The 19,995-nt window shown below is 32.9% G+C and overlaps 1 protein-coding gene across 4 annotated transcripts in view; it reads left to right on the top strand.

Annotated features, from left to right (window-relative positions):
- Positions 1-19,093, top strand: part of LOC113510099 (serine/threonine-protein kinase 10) — a 79,848-nt gene extending 60,755 nt beyond the window's left edge. For 3 of the 4 annotated variants that reach the window (XM_052901291.1, XM_052901292.1, XM_052901294.1), the window contains one exon: positions 278-9,882. In XM_052901291.1, coding sequence (XP_052757251.1) covers positions 278-1,093 — 816 coding nt within the window. In that variant the 3' untranslated portion in view covers positions 1,094-9,882. Of the gene's footprint in view, positions 1-277; positions 9,883-13,166 lie in introns of those variants that run through there. The other variant, XM_052901293.1, reaches the window with a different exon arrangement.
- Positions 19,094-19,995: the final 902 nt, after the last annotated feature.

The raw sequence follows: 19,995 nt of genomic DNA, 5'->3' as shown, positions 1-19,995 counted from the left end.
CGACCACTTTTTTCAAAGCATCTAATATAGACCTTAAAATCCATTGATATTTTCCCCAAACCATTCTTTTCATCCCTTCACATCACACGTACATACCGAGACAAAACGGGAATTTAACTTCTGTCACTAGCTAGCAACATTTACATTAGTGTATCGAATTGGGTATAAATACACCATCATCCAGTCTAACTCTTGTGTTCGCGTCTCAAACACACCGTTGGATATATGTTTGTGCCGTCCCAAAGGTCATGCGACTAAACGCACCATTTCTACGCAGACTCTGATAAAGTACTTCGAGGAGGAGCTCGATAACCACGAGAAAAAGTTCCTCATGCCCATCCCGGACAAGGAGGCGTACCTAAAAGTTCCCTGGCCCCAGAACGTGCTGCAGCACTTCCTCAGCGCCCACAACCACAGGACCTCTCTCATAGGATCGCTGTCTAGGTCGAAAACGAGCCTGAACTTCCTCTCCACAGCGAACACACCCAACATGGGCAGGAGAGGCAGCGTCAGTCCAAACCAAACGAAAGTCCTAAAGCCCAAGTTGAGCAAAGCCCAAAAGTTTGGATCGACTTCAAACCTCAAGTTGGTTTCCGAGAAGATTTCAGGTTTCTCGGTCTTCAGCGGGTCGGATTTAAAGAGGGCGCCCATCATGGCGTTTGGCGACGACGTGCCCAAAGAGATGGAGATGCAGGAAACGATGACTTTGGACAGGCCAGTGCTGAGGAAAGACAAAAAGTACAACCGGCAGAGTATGTCGGAACAGCTCTTCAAGCAGTTAAATACGGAAACATCTATGAAGCGGAGCATGTCACAGCAAAGTCTGAAGCAAGATATAGCCATGGAAGCGATGATGATCGATATGCCGTCCCTGGAGGGGGAGAGGTACGATACGGTGAAGAGTTCGAGTACGTTAGGCAGTGATGACAGTGAGGAGGGGATAAGTACGCGACACTTCAGCAGGTGGGGACCAGTCCGGGGTTCGAATAGCTACTCGAACACAGAAGTGCCCGTCAGTCAGTTGTCAACGCTGAATCTGAAGGCGTCTATTGTCAGTGATAAGTCCAAAGACCAGGGTGACTCGGCTGTTTGAGGCTCATCAGAAACTGCATTCGCTTTTATAATTTATACTAGGTCATTTTGTCGTTACCATGTAATAGGAGAGCATAATGTATGTATGTTTTTATCTTCTGTCTCACCTGTGTTTCTGCCGTGAAGCAGCTGTTTAGGTTTAAAAAGTCGGATGTTGTAATGGCCTTACACAGAGCCATAAAATCAATACCGCTGCAATATCTATATATTAGGTTTTTTTAGATATTAGTGGCGAAAAAGAGATTCAGAGAGATATTACCTATACCAGTCGGATATCCGGTCCGGATATATTCCTTTTGAGTTCTCATTTCGATATTATAACCTTATATTGATTACCGATATTTCATATATTTGTTATTGAGCCTATTGAGTCAATATATAGATATTGTAACTAAAGTTTTAGATATAGCTATATACCCGTGATGGATACGATGCGGCGTTGTCAAATGCTATTTAGTTTTTCCTCCATTCTGAATATCATAAAAAAGAGGTTTTGGACGTTTCTAGTATCGTAGCGGAATAATAAATGTGTTTTCATATACAATATACATTTACAATATCCCGATAACCATATATTGGGTTTCTTTGGATATTGATGGTGAAACAAAAGGTCATTTCAATATCGTTCACATCAATCGAATATCTTTATTAATTTTGTTCAGGCTCGTTATTTCGATATTATATATCGGATAATCGATTTGTAATATATCCGTTATTTGACCAATATATAGATATTGCTATATATATATTAGCTCTCCTATGATATAGTGACGGTAAAATCGTATGATTGTCACGTAGAAAGAGAATTAGTCATTAGATTATTTTATTGACGCTTAAATACATTAGATTGTATTATAATTGTTAGAAACAGAAGATAAAAAGAAAGCGTTCAAATTGCTTATCCCTTGTCTATATCTACTTACTCAATGTATATTCTACTTCCTTCTTAAAAGGCAATAAATATTATAATTAAGTACTTTAAACTCCAATGAACATAACAATCAAAGATCATGTAAGTCGAGATGGAGTGTCGAAAACAAACGTCCTAAAAACGCGTCGTTTTTTGTTTTTAAGTATTTAAATATTCGGACTCTTGTCAAGTTATACAAGTCTGGAAAACTTGAAACAGAGGGGTAAATAAATCAATAAAAAATCCTTCAATTAAACTAGCCCCTTGGGTACCTCTGTCCTATTCGTGTTTCTACCGTGAAGCAGTTGTGTTTGCATGGCTGTGTTTCGGTTTGAAGGGTGGGATATGGCGTGAATTTACAGGGTACAGTGGAATAACACCTGAGTCCTCAGGAATGGCAACGCATGGGGGTATCATGGGCGCAACAGTGTACTCTGTTATGTCCATGGTACTGCTCATGTCTATAGGCGACGGTTATCACTTTCCATCAGGTGGGCCGTCAGCTTGTTTGCCATTCTAAGTTGTATAAAAAAAAAACTTCAAAAAATTACTGTAATAATGATTAAAACTTTTTTTTTTTTTATTTTATCTGAATATTTCCTTATATTCTTGTAACATCCTCCACGCTTTCCTTCCTGGAAACAACGTGGTTAATTTCTGATGAATTCATCCCAATGAAGCTGATCTGCTTCATCTTCACTTATTATCCCTCATATCCTCAATGATATCTTGCCAGCGTATACTGATAGTCCAGTTATTTCATTTCTTAAAAAAATCTTGTAACATATTTTAATACATATCTAAGAAACTTGGTCTGATTGGAGGAACCTATGTTTGATTTTTTTCTTACGGTTCGTTGTAATTATACTAAAAGTCACAAATTTCAAGACTAATACGATTTTGAAAAAAGAGTCGGGCTGTTTTTTGAAGCGTTTGTTCGAGGATACTCCATCTATTTGCAATTGATCAATTAGTATTAGAAATGTTACTGGCAAATAGGTTTACCGAAGGAAATTTGCTCACAGCAAACGATTTGTGTCACAATTATCATGTAAATGCTAATATTTTTGTATGTAGGTTTGGAAAACCACTAGATTTATTTATATGTAACTAACTCTATACCGCGGCTTCGCCCGTGATTGTGTCTAGATGTTGTATAACCTATACTCGTTTTCAAGAAATCAAAATGCAAAAATAATTTCTCAAATGCAACTGGTAGGTCCAGAGGCTAGCGCGTACAAATGGAGTCCTCCGATTTTACTATATTAGCATATTGGTATCATCATATTAGCTGTTAATTGTCCACTTTTGAACATAGGGGTGGGGGGGGCAGACGCCAATCTTGGCAGGTGGTTTAGCAACCGCAGTTAGGCTTTGGTGATGTTTTAAGAGGGACGCTACTGCCCATCCCTCGAACGTTATGTTCTCTTAGTCTCTTAGTCCAAAGGGAAAAGAATAGGCGGCCTAATATATTTATTTTGGTATACTTTTATACACATAAAAATATGTTTACATGGTGCAGATTTATGGCATTTATGCCTGATGGCAATCTCTACCAGTCAACGGTATACATATATCAACACAGTTACTGTATTTCCAAGCGTACATACAACAATATGGCCTTCCAAAAAAACGCCAAAGCTTTCGCTTCCATTCGCAGTATTAGAGTTACAAATTAAGTTAGGAATCATCAATATAGGAATACCCTTTGCTGTCATGTTGTAGGAATTTGTATTAAAAAGTTTTATTAGTGAAATATAAGTTGGCATCACGAATGGTAACGCATGAGGGGCACCATGGACGTCGCAGTGCATTCTGTGATATCGTTACCGTTCTATATATAATATCTATATATTGGGCTACTCTAGACCAGTGTTTCCTAACCTTTTTCGTGCCACGCCCCACTTGAACATTTCTAAAATGTTAATGCCCCCATACATAATTGTCCCCGACAAAGTTCACTTGACGACTCTAATCGCCCAGTTGATATTTTGGTAACGTCAAACGAAATTATACCCAATAGATATTTACAGCATTTATTTCTTTTTAATTTACTTTAATTGTTAAATTTTGCACCGATATCTACTCGTAGCATTGCATTTAAATGGCCCGGAGCAAGAGGATTAAAATCGCTTCGAGTCCATTTTTTAGTCCATTTCCTGTGGGGCGTGGACCCCACGTTGGGAAACACCGCTCTAGACACTGATAGTGGAAAAAAGACAATCATCCATTTCAGTCGAATATCTGTATTAATTTCGATATTATATATATTGGATAACAGATATTTAATATATTATTTATTGTGTAAATATATTGTTATATGTTACCCATCCCTAGTGTACAGGCGATGGTTACCGCTGTCCATCAGGTGGGACGTCAGCTTGTTTGCCATTCTAAGTTGCATAAGAGAAGATACTAAAATATGTATAAGTATATGTATTTTATAGTCTAATAACACCGCGTCTAAGACAGCCGAGTAAACGTTTATGTAGTTACATAGCAATAATTATTATGTTGTTTAGGAGTCGACACTTCTGTTTTATTGACGAAACTAGAAAATGAATCTATGCAACCGTCTAGAAGTCTTAACATAGTAAAATAAATTAATATCCGTTACGGATGGCTAGTATTGACACCGTTCTAATATGTATATATTGGGTTCCTCGACTAGATATTGATGGCGGGAAAAGGTCATCACCCATTTCGATATGGTATGGTATATCTAATAATAGTCGGATATCTATATTAATTTCGATCAGGTGTTTCAATTCGATATTATATATAGGTGATATTGTGTCTACAATATATAACTATATATTACTCACCTCTAATATCGGTAGAATTTTACAAGTGTTTGTAATGTACCTCTGACTTATTGACAGGTGTCACATAAAAGAGCTAGAGCCGTTTTATAGTGTGAAATTTTTAAATACAATGAACAGGTTGCATAGGTTTCATCAGTACGTTTCTTTTTTGCTCGAAGTGACGCGCCCCTGAATGTAAAATTACATATTTTTAAACTAGATGGCGTTGTTATGTATGGTCCTACTAGTGTGTTGCGATATGTCCTATAAAGATATTTATTTTTTAATAATATTCTCAATAAATACTTAATTTATACTATTTATAGATATTATACAATATTGTTCGCTTTGTGTATAGAAATAAGTCACAATATTTAATGTCATCTCTACGCTATGCCAATCGTCTTCGCCAAAAGAAAAAAATCCATAAAAGTCATTGTGGTGACAGCGAAACAAATAGGTTTTAGACTTTATAGACTAGGTGATAAAGGTCATATTTATTTATTGAAATATCTTAGAGTAATACATATATAGTACTGTACATAACTGTTATCACAATCGACTATTGTGAAGCAGTAAGCGAGCTCTTATTAGAAAATATAGTTGGGTAATATCTAATATCTATGTATTTAGTTCTTCTAGCCAGTGATGCCCACCCATTGCGATATCGCCCATTCCAGTCGTATATTCATCACGAGCGGGTTCTTCTTTTCGATATTATATATTGAATAAACGATATGTAATATATCTATTATTGGGCCAATATATGTGTAGATACAGTAACTACAATATATAGATATTGCTATATATTACTCACTGTAACTGAAAAGAACATTGATACCGAAGTGTGGCAACGCCGCAATTTGCTGTCAATTATCAACAATAATTTGACAATTTTCAATGTTTTCGATTGAAAATTCTCTGTTTGAGAACTGAAACGTTAATTACGCAATAACATTCTTACAAAGCTGTCACTGAAAATTGCATTTTGATGGCAATATAATAATGTGTTTGAAAAACTCCGTAGGAGAATATGTAGTAGGTGCAAAGTTTTCAATGGTAGGTTTATATGCATACTTATTCTATTATTGACGTTTTAGTTTGGTAGCAGAGCACTGTTTAAATCATCATTTACATTTCAACCGCCATCTGTCCACTGCTGGACATATAAATAGGCTTTCCCCATAGACCGCCATAAAGAACAATCCGAACTTTTTAAATAACCAATCAAAAATCTCGGAAATTGTTCAATTGATTTTGAGAATTGACATTTAATTGCGACGTTGCAGCACTTGGGTGTGAATGATCTATATCGAAATCGAACGTAGGCCATACTTATGTTTAAATTGCTATTTATCGCATCGCGTGCCCCACAGAGGGCGCTGTTATATTGTTTTTAGATTATAAACATTCGATGTGCCTAAAACCTTAAAGCCTTAAATGTATAATAGTGTTAATATTTGTAAAATTGCATATTTTTTTTAATATTATGATATATTTTTTTTAATTATATAATTAATTAAAATATTTAAACTTTAATGCACAGTAAAATTCTATGTACATATGGCGGACTGAACACGCGACGGTGTTCTCTACCAGTCGATCATTGGGCGAACAGAGAAATAAGTAGGCGGTGCGTTATTGAATAGAGGAAATATAAAGCAATACTTGATATATTCATATATTGTAAGCATATTTTTTTTTCTGTTGTCCAAAAAGTACTTTTTGTTACTGTCTCTATTATATGTCTAAATATAGATAGATGGATAGATAATTTATTTGCATTACTTACAGCACACAAATTACAACATACATATACAAAAAAAAAGCGAAAACATAAATGACAAAAAAAAAATACATAAAGCTAAATACAATTTTCGTTTGTGCGTGTGCCATAGCAATACAAAATGGCCACAACTTAGTTTATTGCTATATATATATATATATATATATATATATATATATATATATATATATATATATATATATATATATATTTTTTTTTTTTTTCTTTAAGTTTACTTCAGTAGTATATTTGTCTTGTTTATGAAAATTAAAAAGAAAGTATTTTAAATAGTTTAATAAGATTATTTTTCCCTCATATCTGTTCTTCAAATTTTCAAAGTACATTTAATGAGTATACTTTATTTGCATTTATTAATAATATATAAAAATTTAAATGAAAGTGGTATTAACATTTTATATTTAAAATGAACATTAAAATGTTCAACATTAATCATTTCATTAGAAATGTGTGCCATTATTATTTTTTTTTTGTTTATTTAATTTTTTTTAATTATTACAAATTTATAAAATATCTTTAAAAATAAAAATATTTTAATTAATTATATAATTACTTTAAAACTAAAAAAAAAAAAAAATATGTTTATTACGTTGTATATTATTTTAATATTAAATATATAATAGTTATAAACAAATAAGAGGTAATAACTTATGTAACTTAACTTATGTAACTTACAATTATGCTTATCACACATAACCCCACGTTAAAAACAATAATATTAACAATATTGTTTTATTACAGATTAGATTGTTAAACAATTAAACCATTGACTTGAACTATTTGGTTAAAAACAAAACAAACCATTTTATTGCCCTTATGGAGTAAGTAACGTCTGTACAAGTATGTTTATTTTTAAGTCAACAATTTAGTTTTGTATTAATACAAAAATATAACATGGCGTTATGTTATGTTATTTAATAGTGTATATTTAAATTTAAAATAAAAACCCTACTTTGATTTTAGCTGAGTGATGGGACCATCTTTAGAGTTTTTTTTTTTTTATTAAACTTAATAATTGTAAACTGGTCGTTGTATCGTAGCACTCATTAAGAGTTGGCTCTTTTTTTAGGAGTTGGGTTAATAATAAACTAAATATACTTTGATAAATTGTTACCGTATACCATATTAGAGTTTAACTGTCCTCTGCTGAACATAGGCCTCTCCTATAAGAGGGAGTTTTGCCATCATTTGCCACGCTAGGCAGGCGGGTTGGCAACCGCAGTTTTTTTTTATGGGTGAAAATGGTATGGTAACCCCGCCTGCGCTAACGGGATACGCTGGCGGAGCACCAGTGAAGGGTGATACATGAGCATGAAAACAGGCCAGTTAGCCCATCACGATGAATTCATTAGGAATTAACCATGATAGTTTCCAGGGGGAACCGCGAGGAGGTCGACCTGGTTTGGTATATTACTAGCAATAGGATTACTAAGTTCCATTACTAACAATCCCTTTCCCCCCTGGCAATCGCAGTTAGGCTTTAGTGATGTTTTAAAAGGGATACTGCTGTCCATCCCTTGACCATTAAATTTATAAATGTTAACTTCTTTATAAGGTCAAGTCAGTGTCCTCAGGAATGGCAACGCATGGGGGGTATCATGAGCGAAACAGTATACTCTGTTATGTCCACGGTACTGCTCATGTCTATAGGCGACGGTTACCACTTTCTATCAGATGGGCCGTCAGCTTGTTTGCCATTCTAAGTTGTATAAAAAGAAATATATACAGTTAAATAATTTTCTTTTTCTTGTTTTTTATTTTATATTTAATTTTTGAGATAATTTTATGTCGTTATTTATAAAAATAGTGTTAGTAAAATTATCGAGAAGCTATAATTTTTTTAAATATAAATATGTCATGGAGTCTCTGGACGGACTCCTCCGAAACGGTTCAACCGATTTTTTTTTAATTTTTTTATGTATATTTGGTACCTATGGGAATAGGTCATATCACTAAGTGATTAGGAAAAACATATGGCAGTACAACGTACATATCCCAAAGAGGGTTGACGTCAGGCAGGTGGCCGGTCGTAAAACTAAAAACCAAATCTTTTTGTAATATGGTTAAAATCATATTACGCCGACCCCAAAATGATTGGGATAAGGGTAGGAAGATGTTGATATGGCAGTACAACGTTTGCCAGGTCAGATAGTGTATAGCTATGTTTTTTTTTTCATATATATGAATTGTTGTTTGTTTATGTGCGTGGTAGGCGGGGTGGTCGCGTGCCGGGTAGTCAACCATTCTCCTTCGCGGTCCCAAACTGCCGTATTCATCTGCCTCTCTCTCTCCACAAGCCTCTCTCAATCTTTCAAACGCAATGTTTGTCAGCTAGTAATTGTATGAAGTATGAATTGCCGTATGGTCCCGGCATAGAATAGGCCACCCCTTCCTTTCCCGTATGTGTCGTAAGAGGCGACTAAGGGAGGGCGAGGGATGGGCAGCAGCGTCCCTCTTAAAACATCTCTAAGGCCTTATTTAGTTGCCAACCCGCCTGCCAAGCGTGGCAACTACTGGTAACCTCCCCCCCCCTCCCCCTGGGTAAGGCTTATGTTCAGCAATGGAAAAAGTGAAGCGTGTTTACTTTTAAATAACAAACATTGAATTATTTAGTTTATAAAAAAAACCCAACCGTTAGATATGTGTTATTCGATAAGTTAACATTTTATTCCGAAACAAAAAGACAGAATTAGTTGTAATAAATATTATGTATCTATTCGTAAATAGTTTATCTTTTTTTCAATTTTGAAAAATCGTGTTTATTTTTCTTTTTTTTTTTTTTCTTTTCATTAACTATTCTATTTTACTTGATATTTCTATACGAGAATAGTTTTTAAAACTTACATTTCGATTAATAATTGTAATATTTAATTAGAGAAAAAAAATATTACTCGATTTTTCTGAAACTTCAAAAATTATATTTTAATATTAAAACGTCTACTCATGACTAAGGTCCCGGATGGTCCCGGAACTAGTCGGTAGTTTCTCGACTAAAATACGTGTAAGTTAATCGGGTTGCTATTATATAAAAAAAAAAAAATAACGTATACTTATACAACTATTAACAGTTATTTGTTTATTGCAACATTATTTTAAGTACTCGCTAATTTATGCCTTGTTTAGCAACAAAAAGACAAAATTAGTTTAAATACAAAATTGTTTGTATATAATTTATTGTTTTTGACATTCCAATCGTACCTAAGGCGTATAACTTAACCGCAGGAACATGTACCTACATATATTATATGTAAATAAACTGTTACATTTATAAATGATACTGCTTTCATTACTAAACACTTCCCCTGATTAATACAGTGCCACCCTTCATCAAAGGCATCCCGTCACCAGTGTCCAGTAGCGAGGATAGGATGCCTAAACAAAGCACATTAAACACCCAAACAAACGATTGAGTTCTGAATAGTGACGTGGTGGAGCGGGTCGTTGAGGATCCTAAAATATGGTTGAGCGCAACGATAGCTGACTGGGGGGAAAGGGATTATTAGTAATGGAGACTGAGAATCCCATTGCTAGCAATATACCCAACCAGGTCGACCTCCTCGCGGTTCCCCCTGGAAACTATCGTGGTTAATTCCTGATGAATTCATCATGATGGGCTAACTGGCCTGTTTTCATTCTCATCTATCACCCTTCACTGGTGCTCCGTCAGCGTATCCCGTTAGCGCAGGCGGGGTTATCATTTTATTTTCATCCAATAAAAAAAATCAGTCGTTAACTGTCATTGCTGACGTTGACATCATTGTCATTGTTGACGTTGCTGAATATAGAGTATACCATAAGTGAGGGTTTTGCCAATAGTTGCTACACTTGGCAGGCGGGTTTGAAGTTGGAACCATAGTTAGACTTTATGTTTTAAGTGGGCTTAAGTTCCCTTACTCGCCTCTTATGACAGCCACGGGAAAGGAAGGGGTGGCTCATTCTATGCCGGGACCACACGGCAATGTATTCGGTCAATAATGTTATTTAAATTAAATAAATAAGTAATAAATAAAGAGCAAAGCCTATTACTCACTAAACGATTACTTGAATGACGAGTGTGCATGGCAATAGTTGTTCATGCACTGAATTTTCATTTAATGTTAGACATAGACACCTATATAAATATACATTGTAAATAAACTGGCTTTAAAAAAAAAGTAATTCAATTGAGTTTCTTGCCAGTTCTTCTCAGTTGGATCTATATACCGAACTGGACGGTAGGGAAAAAAATAAAATTATAATGTAAAAATTTGACGTTCATAAGCGGCTAAAATGTCCTACATGAATAAATGATTTTTGAATTTTGAATAATAAGTACTATACATTTATACCAATCGTCTGCTCCTCAAGCTAGGTGTTATGAGGCACCGAGTCATGGATACAATCAAAGCCGTAGCTAGACCCGAGTTTAAAGTAGGGCACAAGCCATAATTGACTTCGAAAAAGTGAATCTGTCTAATTTTCTTGGGGACTTCAATTTTAAACCTTAAATGCCTGAAGTTTCAAATTTGATACCGGGGTTTGCATTGTTTCATTGTTAAATAAATTTAAATGTTTTGATTACCGTCATGCCTAAAGTATCAAAAATTATACCAAATGTTTTTTTTTTTTCAAAATAAATATATAAAAATATCGGTCGATTTTTTTTTTACTATTTTTCCCCATTAGTAAACACAGTAAAGGGTACACTTATATATTTTTAAATTTGATTTAAAAAATCAGGCTTTTAAGGGTCAAGGCCAGGTCATTGCCCATCCATGTTAGGTACATTAGACCCCAAATTTATTACTATTCAATTTAAACATATTTTAACACTTTCAGATTGTAAATATTTCACTGAACTAGGTATTATCTTGCAGATGTCCATATCATTGGTCATTTGAACACAAACTGTATCCTATATCCATACTGTATATATTAGGTATGGGTAATATATAGCAATATCTATATGTTTTAGTTATAATATCTATATACTGGTGCAATAATGAATATGCTAAAAGTATCTTATGCAAAACAATACTAATGGATAACAGACTTTTAATATATTCGAAAATAGATATCCGATTGATATATGCTATATCAAAATGGGATTTTTCTTGCCATTAATGTCTAAAGGAACACAATATATAGATATCGGATCGGTATCCATATTACCCATGCCTAGTATAATTATATATATATATATATATATATATATATATATATATATATATATATATATATATATATATATATATATATATATATATATATTGTATACTGTGCATGAGTACATACTCATGTCTGTTACCTACTGCATGTGCTTCCTAACGAAGGCGCCAAGGCTTCTAACAGCGTACAGACCGCCGGATCGACTGCATGGTATGTTGTTTTTCTATCTCACACGGTGTTTGTTTTTAGAACGCACTAAACCGCATGGTTCATTGTACAGTTGGCAGAATTGGGCATTTGAAATGCATAGGAAAAATGGCGGCAAATCAAATTGTTGTCGTTTTTAAATTCGTCCTAAATGGACAGGCAAAGAGCATGGCCTATACAGCCTAGTCATAAGTTAAACGCGGCAGATGTCGCTTCATATTAGTATATTTTTTTAATGTATGATAATCCCATTATAACATTCCACGGTAACTCCGCAAACGCCACGGTATACACCGGCGGGACACCAGTGAAGGATGATAGGTGAAGATGAAGCGAATCAATCAGCCCATCGTGTCAAATTTAACAATAAATCACGATAGTTTCCAGTAGCAATCAAGAGGAGATCGACCTGATATATATTGCTAGCAATGGGCCGGTTAGACCTCATAATCCCTTTCCCCTAATCTTATATCAGAGTATTTGAGTTAACTGCGGCCATTTAAGAGACTTCATTGTCTATCTTGCTCTGTGCGAGTGAGTAAAGATGTGATCGTTTGAGGCATTTGCCAACTTACCGAGCTGGTGAATATATTCATGGGTGAGCGTATTGGAAGACAGTAAGGCTCACCCAGAGGATGTAATAAATAAATAATAAATAACGCTCGACTTACCCACATATTTGTATTCAACGTGTGAGGAGAGAGCCTCCCGCCGTAACTCAGACTAATTTATTTTCATAACCATGTTTTCAATGGCTGTACAGTTAGAAATTTATAAACTTAATAGACAATAAATCTATGCCCACTAGGGACCAGTAAAATTTCTATCAATAATGAGTTCAGACAACTCACAGGTTCAAGTAACGACGCTTATGAAGTTATATTAAAAAAAAAAACATGCCCTAAATTTTGTCAACTTACTACATTACTTTTTATAAATGGAATGAGCAAAGAGTAATCAGCCAGGTATATAAGTGACTGAACAACTGAAAGTACCAATTAAAAATATAAATCTATTTTTTTTTTACCTTTATTATATCGCATTAAATCTTTAAATTTTAAATGAATATTTCAGATGTTCAGTTACATATATGGTGCAATTTTAAATAACTGAAAATTAATTTCGTAAATATTATTTGTTTACTAAACAAAAAAAATTTTTTTGCACCATAGACAAATATTCTTTTTGTATATTTCAACAGGCATTGGAGGAGGAATTCGCAGCCCAATTAGAAGAACAGGAAAAGCAATCGGCTAATGCCCGGCTTCCCGCCACATCCACAAGTATGCCTCAGCACAGTTCAACGTTGCATTCCTCTAGAACGAGTTTAGCATCCAGTCATTATGACTAATGTCAAATTATTATTTAGTCGAATAACAGAAGAGTCGTCATAAAATCTAGCATTTAGAATAAAAAAAGGAACTAAAGTTAAGTCGATGAATTTAATCGATTATATAGATTAATTGAAAATAATGCTCATCACTATAAATTATATTGATTAAAAAAAAAACCTTTAGGACGGAACTCGAAGCTATGTTCACGGCGTTTTGTGATCGTGTCACTACGTTAGTCGAGTTTTTCCAATTTTTTAACACCAATAAGTAAAATATATAGGGTACTATATTTTTTCCATTCTTTTATTTTATTTTTTAAAGTGCTTGAGAATGTAACTCTAAAAATCAACTGTATAATCCTACCCACTAGTAGTTATGCTAGCATGGCTGTATTCATTTTAAAGAAGAGAACAGGCTTAGGTCAGAAACCATGCTGCCAAGCTTAAATGTTAATCACTTTCCGCGAACAGGGTTGTGTCAGCCTGTTTGTCATTTCAAATGATATTAAAAAAATAAATGCGTGCTCGTATCGTAAAAGTAAAATAAAGAATGGAAATTGTATAGATATTTGCTTATTTATCACAGTACTTTTACTTTTTTAATATAGCTACACTAAAACTATGTTCGTGAAAAATTATATGCCTATATAATATATAATGAATATATGAGTAATAGAAACAAAATTGGCGGGTGCGAGGAACAAAAAACGGGGTAAAAATATTTAAAAGAGTCAGAATTTAAAAAAAAAATTAAAATAACTATATTCGGTGAATATGATTAGCTATATCTCTATTTTGTTAGTGGCAATTTCTAATAAAATTATATCATAGACACAGCGGATACAGCTGTTGTCTATTTAGTGAAAAAAAGTTATACGAAAATATTTTTTTAAATACCAAGACTAATGTTCTTAGCATAGATTAGGTATAGTGCCTACAGTGCTATTCTAAATCTATGATGGCTTTTAGCAAATAATTCAAATTTAGAAATTATCTCAAGGGCGCAATATTTTTTTAATCTTGTAGAAAAATGAGGTGCAGGACTATGTGTGTAAGTGCCAAATTTTTTATGACACCAGCTCGTGGAAGCGATTTACTTAAGTTACTACTTAATTAGGTATTACTCTGTGTAATTTGAAAAGGAATGCGTGTATCTGCGACGGCAATAAAAACACTTTTGTGACAATTCTTTTGGATTTCATAATTAGGAAGGTAGTTTTTTAAAATGAATCGTGCCTATCATAATCGATTGTGAATTTTTTCGTTGAATACAAGCTGAAAAATATGCTGTATTTGCTTCAGAAGACACTAGTAAATATAATACGCATTGTCAATAAAACACTACGTTTTTCTAGACTAATAAATTCACGTATTTTTCTATTGAGTCAAAGTCGATTATTAGTAAAAGTCGATTATTGGCTTTGAATATACTGGGGGTCTACCATAAAATGAAATTCCGAATTTTCGTTCATACCAAAATCGGCTCGGTAAATGGAGATTAAGATTTCGTTCATCAATCCTCAATATCAATCTTTTGATAGGATTTACCTATCATAAAAGTCCAAAGGATTGATATTTTAACATTTTAAATATTTTTAAACAGTATACATTATATAATTATAACATCAAATACGTGTTTCGTTCGGTCCCAAAATTTCAGAAAACATTTCATGGTAGACCCTGTGCTCTTTTACATATACGGCAAACGAATCTACAGATATAATCGTTACGGTTAGCCTTCGCATTTGACAGAACAAGACAGCGTATATCGTAATCTCATTCTCTCTTGAACTCGCCAGCGATAACGATTTGATTGATATATTCGTTTGTACTTTGTCTAGGAAGGTTAAATACGTTATTAAATTGTTACTACGTGTCACCCGCTAGATGGAGTTACAGGCATGAATCCCGTCTCTAACATTATCATTAGAACCAGTTTCAATAGAATTTAAAGGAAATGTAAATGAAAATATAATTGACCCTACCATAATACAGTCGACTTGATATTCAATAGTAGTATAAATAAACAATCGAGTAATCGATTGAACATATCGATTTGTTACTAACTTCATTTAAAAGAGTATTTCAATAGCAATTTCAACAAAATTTGGTTATGTTTTCATTAAGTCCCATTGGATGCGCTCGTTCGTGACACACGAAAGTGGAGACGTAATCTCAATTCCTACTTGTCTAATATTAATCAAAATTTGTGATGTTTTCCCTTCAAGGTATGCCTAATTTGGTAAAGTGATCTTATGTTAGAATATTGGTGACCGTTTTTATACGAAACAGCTTATTATCATGTATTGCAGATTAAATATGTCTAGGTGGCGTGTCGAATTTTAAAATTTTTCAAAAACGGACTGTATACAGAGTTTTTTTAATTCGCACCTTTTAACAAGTTTGCAAGTTCCTTCGAACCGTTCGCAGTGGTTCTATCTAGATGTATTTGGTCTGTATTGGTGTTGTTTAATTGTTAAGGGCCAATGTTTTATGCAATAAGGTGGGGGGAAACGTTAAGCATTTTACAACCAAACTGTGTAGGTACTCGGTCGAAGTAAAATTGTTGGTAGTGGTAGAGTAAGATAACATATCTAGGTATCCCGTTCTACAGTTCCGTATTCGTCATCTATGCTAATATTATAAAGAGGAATGATTTTACTTGTTTGTGTAATAATAATAAACTTAAAAAATATTTAACCAATGTAAGGAAAATTCTTTCACCTATAGAAAGCTACATTATCAAGGAATGGAAAAAACATATCGAAACATTGGCAGTATTTTATTTAAAAAAGAAATTGAGCAAAGTTAGGTGCGCGTTACTAGTATTATATATTACAAACGACCTGCCCCGTCTTCGCACGTGTAGATAAGTAGATATCTAATTTTTTTTTTTTTTGGGTTTTTACATTATTAAATTACATTACATTACAATAAAAAAAACCTTTTTATAATTTTAGCTCAGACTACAAAATAAACAAGTCGTATCTAAATGCTTTGCGTTTCGCTCTTTTAATGGAATTGATACTGTAAATATATAATACCAAACGGTGCTTTATCGAATGAGGTAATCGAATCGATTGATGGTTGACCTTCCCATTCTTTATTTAAATTTTGACAGCTGTTCGAATTTCATGTCTCATCTTTAAAAGAAAAAAAAAGGAAAGGGTATTACATAAAAGAAATAATACAAACTACATCATAATGTTATTTCGTTATATTTAATATAAATTATTATTATTGTATAAGGGAAAATGTTTTTTTAAAGGTAAAAAAAATCCTTGAAATCACTGCCTTCTGTTAGGGTACTGAAGTTGTCGGCCATATTGCCGCGCTGAATGGCCACAGAAATGTGTTGGCCAAAATATAGGCTAGTATTCTAGTCGCCAACTATTTATTAACTAAATAAATAATACTTACTATAAATGTATCAGTTTTTTTTTTATAAAATAAGTTATACATACATCTGTCAAAATAAGCACGAGAATGGGAAGGGATATAAGTAATTTGCTCCGCACATGAGACTGGTCAATTTTAACACCACACGGTGCTTGGATGGTAGATTTATAGTAACAAGGCCTCGAATGTAATCAGGCACTTGTATGTTAATGAATTTTTGTATAGACGAAGGTTTTATTCAAAATTTGAACGGAATCGTTATTCCTTTTGAATCTGTGGCTTCTTTTGTGTACATCTTTCGCGGTGCTTTTTTCTTTTTTTTTTTTTTATTGTTTAAGTGTAGCAATAATAAAATTGTCGAATGGCATTTTAAAAATATTGATGTATGTCCTTGGCCTGTAAAATTGAATAATATCACTTATATCGTCGAGTCATGAACCAAATATCTAAAATAAGGTGGGATATTTTTTTTTAACAAATAATGATTTACAATTTTAGAGATTTTACTAATCTTACGCAACGGGTTCTGTAACATTAGCTTGTATAGAATCAATGCCCAGCCTTATGATTTTAATGCTGTTTGGTATGACTACGCTACACATACACGGAGCTATTATTAATCGCTTCGATTAGTGGAAATGATATTTGTAATCATATTTTACAAAATATTTTTTTATATTGTAATATCCATCTGTTATTCGAAATTCAAAATTAAACTGTTCGTTCGATAATAGATTGAACTTCACCACATACGTTCAGTCTATTAGCGAACGAACCGTTTAATTTTGAATTTCGAATATCAGATGGATATTACAATCGTTTCGTGTATGTTGAGCTTCATATTCAGCGAAAGATTTGACTGAACTAACATTTCTCTAATGTTGGTTTATATAATTAAATTATAAAATCTATTTATAGATTTATAATAATAATTGATAATGTAATTTGCCTTAGAACGATCCACCTGTATGCTTTATTTTATGAAAAAAAAAAAAACTACAGCACACAATTTTATAAAAAAAAAAATATGTAATCTGATAGTATGCATCAGTTGACTGGGACATGCCAGTTCTAGAGCGATATCGACTTATAAATTTTATTATTTGAAACTAAAAAAAAACGCATTTTTTTTATTTTGGCGCCAATTGGCTTAGAAAGAGAACTGTTAAAAATAATTCAACGTGTAAGTTTGAAGAATGATACTTAATTTTAAAATTATTTTAACTGAAAATAATTTAGTTTAAGCATTAATGTAACTTCTGATTAGTCATTATCACCGCACGAATGAAAATATGTATATTTTGTACAGATATTAAGGACGAAACTCCAATTTTAATGCAATCAGTCGATCAGAAAATGGCGACTGACATGTATATCGATATTTTGTGTACAGTACCTAATATTTAGAATAGGGTAAGTAAACGTGCCTAATTTATAGGATTTCAAGTTGTTATTTATTGGCCAAATAAGCTAATATCTACTTTCTGCCATAAAATACTTTTCTTTAAAAACCAAAGACTCAATTTCCGATACTTTTACAATCACGGATACATGTGCCCTAGTCTTATGTTGGCCGGAAGTAGTATAAGGCACCAATAGTGAAGTACTTTTTAAAATTGTATTCAACAATCCTTGTTTTATCAACAAGGAGTGAAAAAGTCAACGATTGTTTCTTATATAAGATTGATCATGTCAGTATCTGTCGGTGCCGATAAGGATTTTCCTGAATCTAAGCGTTATATTAAATTTATAAAATGTAATCTTGAATTTATTACATTTAAAATTCGAACAATAAATTTTGTGACGATAATCGTTCCGTGCATCTAAAGCTTAGACTATGAATAGACAAAAGACAATTTTTTTTTTCGAATAAACAAAGTAACTAACCTATTCAGCTTATAATAATTTTAAAATTTAAATGAGATTCAGGAAAATTGTTATTACTCTTGAAAAATATTATAAGCCATCTAACTTTGCTACTTACAATTTATGATACTATGCTTATCCCTTTCTTTTATCTACTAACTTGCTCGAACTATAAAAGACAATTTTCCGAGTCAATTGTTTTTGGTTCTCTTTGATTTCATATTTTTATGCGAATCATTGAGCGTCGAATAGTGTTTGTTTTAGAAAACAAAACCTTTTTTAGATATAATAACGAATTTTAAGTCATTCTTTTAATAAACACACTATTGTGTAATTTGTAAATAAATTATTTAGCGCATTTTGTACGTTACGACATTATTTTATTTTTTATTTGAGATTACCGCAGTATTTTACAAGTTATATAACGTTAGCCATAGATAACCTTCTTAATAATGTTTTTTTTTTTGTCAATATCATTCAAAAATAAATTATTGTTAAATCTTTTCAAGATATAAAGAACTTAATTTGTATTTATGTGTTTTATTACTGATATTTCAAAATCAAATTTATCTCCCGCAATTAGTGAGATATCCTAAGACTTCCTCTTTAGGTATGTGCGATTTAAATATGGGGTTGATTTTAAGGTGCCATTTCTGTAGTCTTTAAAATTTCAATGTAAAAAGGAACGAATTAAATATCTAATAAAATTAAGTCAATATTATTATGAATTTAGTTTGACTTTTTTAGTTTATTTTTTAGTTTGATTGGTCCATAAAACAGTAATATCGCGAACTATTAAAATAATAGGTTATAAGCGATTTCACTTCAGAATCGACCTCTTTGGAATTATAATTCGGTTTATGATTTACTAATGGCAACAATTTACAAAATGGTTTTAGATTTATCCCTAAGAACAAGGAATGATGAAATAAAAACTAAATCATATGGTAACCTCCTTTCTTCTTATGCAAATATAATTAGTAAAAAGAGGACGAAAGATACACCATCAGTTGGTATTATATACATGCACCAAAAGAGACTTATCAGTTATGAATGAAAGTGACAAAACAGCGTAATAATTAATATATGAGAGAATCACCATATGGTCCCGGCATGGAATAAACTATCCCTTACTTTCCCGTTGGTGTAGTAAGAAGAAACAAAGGTAACTTAATCGTTGAAGGATGTGCCGCAGCGTCCCTCTTAAAGCATCACTAAAAATAAACTGCGGTTGCCAATTCGCCTGCCAAGGGTGGCAATTACTGGCAAAGTTCTTCATTTGGGGGATTTCTACAGGAATACAAACATTGATTTGAACAAAACAGAATGATTGCCGACCATTGTCATGGCTAATCCAATTTATGAGTTTTAATAGAAGTACTTACTTAAAATTTACGTAATATATACCTCGCCATGCCATTATCAATAATAT

Source organism: Galleria mellonella, unplaced genomic scaffold (genome assembly GCF_026898425.1).
Source record: "Galleria mellonella isolate WM207_F2 unplaced genomic scaffold, CSIRO_AGI_GalMel_v1 utg778, whole genome shotgun sequence".
NCBI classification, from domain to species: domain Eukaryota; kingdom Metazoa; phylum Arthropoda; class Insecta; order Lepidoptera; family Pyralidae; genus Galleria; species Galleria mellonella.
Note: the sequence above shows the minus strand (reverse complement) of the source record. Positions and strands in the feature narration are given on the sequence as shown.